Genomic DNA, 6,465 nt, shown 5'->3' on the forward strand with positions numbered 1-6,465 from the left:
TTGTGATCCACCCGTCTCGGCCTCCCAAAGTGCTGGGATTACAGTCTTGAGCCACCGCGCCCGGCCTGTATTCTGTTTTTTAATCATACTCTATATAATCATACTCTCTATTTAAAAATACTCTCTATATCAATGGGCAATTCATAATAGCTTTTTATCTTGAAAAGAATGGTGAGGCCAGGCCAGGTGGCTCACATCTGTAATCCCAGCACTTTGGGAGGCCGAGGCAGGCGGATCACCTGAGGTCAGGAGTTGGAGACCAGCCTGGCCAAGATGGTGAAACCCTGTCTCTACTAAAAATACAAAAATTAGCTGGGCGCGGTGGCTCATGCCTGTAGTTTCAGCTACTCGGGAGGCTGAGGCAGGAGAATTGCTTGAGCTCAGGAGGTGGAGGTTGCAGTGAGCCAAGATTGCGCCACTGCACTGCAGCCTGGGCAAGAGAGCAAGACTCTGTCTGAAAAGAAAAGAAATACGTCTGGCAGCTAATGATCAGGGGCCACCGCTAGGTGGTGGGACTATTCGTGGCTGTTATTATTATTTTTAGAGTTTTTCTGCATTGTTTTACTGCCCCCAAACAAAAGCAAGAATGATGGAAACTCAGAGAGGGGAAGTGACTCACTGCAGGTCACACAGCCAGGCGTGGGGCTGCAGCCAGGTCTCCAGACCCGCGCTGTGCCCTCTGCCCCCCCGCCCTCGATGGGGCCCACCCACAGTGGGAACGCAGGAGGCTATGGCAGTGCCGGGAAGAGAGGGTCCCTGGGGGACCAAGCAGTGCTCTTTCCTTCCTTTCTAGGGTGACTCTGGGGGCCCCCTGGCCTGCGAGGAGGCCCCCGGCGTGTTTTATCTGGCAGGGATTGTGAGCTGGGGTATTGGCTGCGCTCAGGTTAAGAAGCCGGGCGTCTACACGCGCATCACCAGGCTAAAGGGCTGGATCCTGGAGATCATGTCTTCCCAGCCCCTTCCCGTGTCTCCCCCCTCGACCACAAGGACACTGGCCACCACCAGCCATCCCCCCAGGATGACAGCTGGCCTCACAGTCCTGGGGGCCACACCCAGCAGACCCACCCATGGGGCCGCCAGCAGGGTGACGGGCCAACCTGCCAACTCAGCCTTATCTGCCATGAGCACCACTGCTAGGGGACAGATGCCATTTCCAGATGCCCTGGAGGCCACCACGCACTCCCAGCTACCAGGTACCGGGAGAGACGCAGGGACCCCTGGGAGTGGAGGGTACCATGTTAATCAGCCCGGGCTGCCAAACAAGACAGAACATCCTCTCTGGCCGGGCGCAGTAGCTCACGCCTATAATCCCAGCAGTTTGGGAGGCCAAGGTGGGTGGATCGCCTGAGGTCAGGAGTTCCAGATCAGCCTGGCCAACGTAGTGAAACCCCATCTCTACCAAAAAAAAAAAAAATTAGCTGGGCGTGGTGGTGGGCGCCTGTAATCCCAGCTACTCGGGAGGCTGAGGCAGAAGAATCGCTTGAACCCAGGAGGCAGAGGTTGCAGTGAGCCTAGATTGTGTCATTGCACTCCAGCCTGGGTGACAGAGCGAGTCTCCCATCTCAATAATAATAATAAAACCAGGTGTGATGGTGCACGCCTGTGGTTCCAGCTACTGGGTAGGCTGAGACAGGAGAATTATTTGAGCTCAGGAAGCAGAGGCTGCAGTGTACCGAGATCACACCATTATACTCCAGCCTGGGTGACACAGCCTGTCTCTAAAAAAAATAAAAATAAAATGAAAGCAGGGGCTTTGATGGTTCGCAGCAGCGCCAAGTCCTTGGGTGAGTGTTTCCTGTGAACCTGGCAGCTGCCCTCATGTGGGTCTGTCCCCGCAGCCTGGGGGCTGTCACTTTCTCAGTCTGAGCTGATTTTTCCTTTTTCAATAGCTATGGCCTTCCCAGGGCCCACCTCCTTGGGTCCAAAAGAGGTGGAGAAGCCCCGCCTTGAAATACAGGCGGGTTCTGTGTGGAGGCAGCTGTCGTTCCCAAGGACAGGGGCTGCGGCTGCTGTCAGATTCTCCAAGGCCACCTGGTCTTGGGTCAGGGCCAGATGGTGCCCCGGCTGGTGGGGAACTGGTACTTCTCCTTGCCGACCTTGGTATCTGCTGCGGGTGGCTCAGGGGGAAGGGGGCACCCAGGGAAGCCAGCTGGGTGGTGACAGAGGGTGGGGAGGGGGGCTCGCCCCTGAGGAGGAAAACGGACCTCTGGAGACAGCAGGTGGGTACGGGTCCCCTCCATGGGTGGTAACGGGGTCCCTGAAGCCCCCCGGCAACCACCCCATGTATTCTTTTCACAGCTGTGTTCTGAGGAAGGCCTTTGCACTTGGCACCGTCTGGGGAGGGCTCGGAGGCCATCAGGGATCCAGGCAGAGTGCCAAGGCAGGGCCGGGGCCTCTGGGTCAGGGCCCTGGTATGTGCAAAGGCCTTGGGGTGGGAGGGAACTCCTGGAGGACGGAGATGTGGGAGGCTGCCATGAGAGGGGCTTTCGGCCTGGCCCCCGGGAGGGAAGAAGGTGTCTTCCCAAAGCGGAAGTCACAGGAAACAAATGCATTTCCAGTGTTATTTGAGAAAAGCCCAAAGACCAAGCAGCAGGCCCAGCATCCTTTCCTGCCGAGTTTTCCTGGGGCAGGTCCGCCCTCGCATCCGAGGCTCCCAGGGGGATTCGCGGAGGGGCGGCGCCCTGGGTCCACCTGCCCATGCGCCTGGCTCCCCCCACAGACTGCGGCCTGGCGCCGGCGGCGCTCAGCAGGATTGTGGGCGGCAGCGCAGCGGGCCGCGGGGAGTGGCCGTGGCAGGTGAGCCTGTGGCTGCGGCGCCGGGAACACCGCTGTGGGGCCGTGCTGGTGGCAGAGAGGTGGCTGCTGTCGGCGGCGCACTGCTTCGACGTGTGAGTCCCAAACGCTCCAAATGCCCCTGCACGTGTCTGTAGCTCACCCGGAACCGAACTGTTGCCCGAAAACGCACCGTGACACCCTCTTTTGCCGGAGTGCCCTCCCCGACCCCCGCTCCCACTGCCCCAGGCTGCTCCTCCCACCCCCATCCCCACTCCCTGCAGCCCTCCCCTGCCCACCCCCCCCCTCAGCCTGACCACCCTGGGTTGTCCTACCCCGCGGTCCCCACCTAACCCGGGGGCTGCAGCCCCTCCCAGCTCCAGGCCAAGCCCACGGGGACACTGGGGTCACTTCTTTCCCCAGCCCTCGCCCCTGGCACTTAGCTGCAGCCCCCGCAAAGCCCGCCCAGTAGAAAGCTGTCCTCCCCAGGGCCCAAGCCCTGGCAGGAGAGGGTACGGTATTCCAGAGGGGACACCCAGCTCCGGGCCCTGCGGGGCTCGAGGTCAGAAGGGGAGCAGGGGGCGGACCCTCACGTCCACCAGTATTTTCAGAGCGCTAATATTAGGTGGTGATGACTGCAATCCTTGGTGCTGCCTCGGTGCCTGGTGGGGGACACTGAGCCCATTCCCAGACTGGCAGCCAGAGACCAAGAGGCCAAGAACCCTGGTGGACCCCTGGGGGACACCGCAGGGGCAGGGGCCGGGGGCGCGGGGGCTCTGGCCGACGCCTGTCCTCGCGCGCCCTCCAGCTACGGGGACCCCAAGCAGTGGGCAGCCTTCCTAGGCACGCCGTTCCTGAGCGGCGCGGAGGGGCAGCTGGAGCGCGTGGCGCGCATCTACAAGCACCCGTTCTACAATCTCTACACGCTCGACTACGACGTGGCGCTGCTGGAGCTGGCGGGGCCGGTGCGCCGCAGCCGCCTGGTGCGTCCCATCTGCCTGCCCGAGCCCGTGCCGCGACCCCCAGACGGTGCGCGCTGCGTCATCACCGGCTGGGGCTCGGTGCGCGAAGGAGGTAGGCGCGCCCGGGGCCGGGGTGGTGCGGGGTGCAGGGCAGCAGCCGGAAGGGGTCCCCACCCGCCCCATCTCGCTCGTCTGCAGGCTCCATGGCGCGGCAGCTGCAGAAGGCGGCCGTGCGCCTCCTCAGCGAGCAGACCTGCCGCCGCTTCTACCCGGTGCAGATCAGCAGCCGCATGCTGTGTGCCGGCTTCCCGCAGGGCGGCGTGGACAGCTGCTCGGTGAGCCTCGGCCCGGCCTGGGCGACCAGGGGCCCAGGTCCCGCCCAGCCGCCGGGGAGGGAGGGTTCCCGCTGCCACGAAGCCCACCGTCCGGGCGCCACGCTCCGGTGCAGACTTCTCCAGAGGATCAGGCAGGGGGTCTTTTTGGCTCTGGAGGAATTTCCACTCCACAACCGTTTATTGGGTACCCACCGCATCCCACCCCTGGGCCTCAACGGCAGAGCAGGCAGAGGCTGCAGCGGGAGGCCCCATTCCACTCCGGGACCACGGGGAGGGTGTCCATCAATGTCTACCACCTTTGCATTGAGCCCATTTTCCAGATAGTGAAAATGCAGCTTCCAAGGGAAGCCACTCACTACGGTCACCCCTACGGGGGCCAATGACCCAAGGGCTGCTGTAGGGGAGGTACCAGACTCTGAACCCCCGCTTCTCTCCCCATCAGGGTGACGCTGGGGGACCCCTGGCCTGCAGGGAGCCGTCTGGACGATGGGTGCTAACTGGGGTCACCAGCTGGGGCTATGGCTGCGGCCGGCCCCACTTCCCAGGTGTCTATACCCGGGTGGCAGCTGTGAGAGGCTGGATAGGACAGCACATCCAGGAGTGACCGCCACGTGATTGCCCAGGCCGGGACTCTAGGCGAAAGCAGCAGGAGCAGCAGGCCACCCAACACCCCACCTCACTGTACCCTACCCAAGGACGGGAGTGGGGGGGGGCTGTGGGTCATGGGGATGCATTTTGGTAGCACCCTTTGTTCCAATAAACACAACTGCTCCACCCCGGCTCACTGGCTCAGCACCTCAGTGTCACAGCGCGGACCACCTGCCTGGCGCTCCAACAGGACCCGGGTGGAAGGAAGAGGGGTCAAAGCAAGCCTGGACAAGGGGAGGGCTGTCCCCCTTAGCCTTTGGGACAGGGGTGGTGGCAACAACACATTCCTCGTGACTCAGCAGCCCGGTGGCACTTAAGGGGAAAGATGGACTTCTCCCAACCCAGGAGAGGCTGAGACCCTCCGAACTGGGGTTCCAGGGACACGCGTCAACTCTTCCCAGAGATCCCTCAGGAGGGAAATAAAGAGGTTTCTCTCCGCCCTCCACCAATTTATTTGCCCATCCGCAGGAGGTGACAGCTCCGGTGGGGTCTGACCACCCCCACCTCCAAAGTCCAGACAAGAGTTCTCCGCCCAAAAAATATGAGGCTGATCTGGGCCCACTAGGGGAAGACCCCAAAGGCCTGAAGGAGGTGCCACTGGGCTGCCAGCACTTTGGGAAGGCACAGGGCCCCCCCACCCCCGAGATCCAAGCTGCACTGGCTGGCAGGGGGCAAGGCGGGGGGTGGCGAGGACACAGTCCCGTCTGTCCCAGCACCGGTGCCACCCCGCTAAGCCCCGGGCAGGCAGTACGCACATGCGGGCCCCGCCTCTCAGAGCACGTTTGTGGAAAAGAACGGGGCGGGGCGGCCCACGGGCTTGCCAGTCACATGTTGGCTCGTTCCCGCTGCAGCCGCGAGTTGTAGGCGCGGGACACGGTGTTCCAGGCGTCCATGTAGCGGTCCATGCACATAGCGATGCACTTCTGCGGGACCGGAGGGGCGCACGGCTCAGCTCGGGACCTCGCGCCCCCGGGGACCTCCCTCACCCCGGATGCAGGCCGCCCGGGCTGCAGAGTGCACGCGTGCGGTAGCCACTCCGCCGCGCCGCCTCGTTAGTCTGCGCACGCGCAGACGCCTCCCCCCCGAATCCAGACCCTCGCGACCCTTGCCCCGAACCTCTGCGGGTCTCACCTGCTCGGAGTTGTCCAGAGAGCCCCCAGGTTTCCCGATACACTTCCGGAAACACTTGTCCGTCATCCTCTGTGGAGACACGCGAAGCTTTAGCCGCGACGTCCGCCCCCGGGGGTGGCCCTGTCGCCCCAGCGCCCGTCCCCGGCCGGCCCCGCACCTGCAGCAGCTCCTGCGCGTTGGCCACGGCGATCTGCACCTTCACCTGCTCCATTATGAGCCCTGGGTCCAGCTTTCCGCTGCTGGAGCCCCCGAAATCGGAGCCGAAGCCGCCCTCCATGGCTCCGCAAAGTCAACCGGACCGAGGCCGCGTGCGCCGACCCGTAGCTGCGCCGGAAGCGGGCCTCCCGGGGCACCACGGGAAACGGAGTCCACGTGGGCGGGGACGGAAGACTACAACTCCCACAAGACCGCGCGCGCCCGGGCCATTCCAGGTCGCGCGGGGGGCCCTCTGGTCACGCGCCGGCCTGGACCTGCCGTTACCTACAGAAGCCGTGGTTGCGACTCTGCGGGAAGGCGGCCGACTTCGCCCGGGGAGTGGGGGGGCCACTGCGTGCGGCCGAAGCCGATCACTTTGTACACAGGATCCGTCTCCGGCTCGTCCCACCCAGAGGCCTGCC

At 63.5% G+C, this 6,465-nt stretch overlaps 2 protein-coding genes across 5 annotated transcripts in view; one reads left to right on the forward strand and one right to left on the reverse strand.

Moving 5' to 3' along the window:
* Positions 1-4,850, forward strand: part of TMPRSS9 (transmembrane serine protease 9) — a 64,084-nt gene extending 59,234 nt beyond the window's left edge. For all 4 annotated transcript variants that reach the window (XM_045378467.3, XM_045378469.3, XM_065536371.2 and 1 more), the window contains 5 exons: positions 794-1,193; positions 2,720-2,888; positions 3,581-3,846; positions 3,933-4,069; positions 4,512-4,850. In XM_045378467.3, the coding sequence (XP_045234402.2) occupies positions 794-1,193; positions 2,720-2,888; positions 3,581-3,846; positions 3,933-4,069; positions 4,512-4,673 (1,134 nt within the window). In that variant the 3' untranslated portion in view covers positions 4,674-4,850. The remainder of the gene's footprint in view (positions 1-793; positions 1,194-2,719; positions 2,889-3,580; positions 3,847-3,932; positions 4,070-4,511) is intronic.
* TIMM13 (translocase of inner mitochondrial membrane 13) lies at positions 4,210-6,156 on the reverse strand. Its single transcript, XM_005587466.5, has 3 exons — positions 6,006-6,156; positions 5,849-5,917; positions 4,210-5,640 (listed from the first exon to the last, which is right to left on the reverse strand). Exons 1-3 carry the CDS (start codon positions 6,123-6,125, stop codon positions 5,542-5,544), a joined length of 288 nt encoding a protein of 95 aa, XP_005587523.1. The 5' UTR covers positions 6,126-6,156; the 3' UTR covers positions 4,210-5,541.
* Between the last annotated feature and the right edge of the window lie 309 nt (positions 6,157-6,465).

Source organism: Macaca fascicularis, chromosome 19, assembly GCF_037993035.2.
Source record: "Macaca fascicularis isolate 582-1 chromosome 19, T2T-MFA8v1.1".
Taxonomy (NCBI): domain Eukaryota; kingdom Metazoa; phylum Chordata; class Mammalia; order Primates; family Cercopithecidae; genus Macaca; species Macaca fascicularis.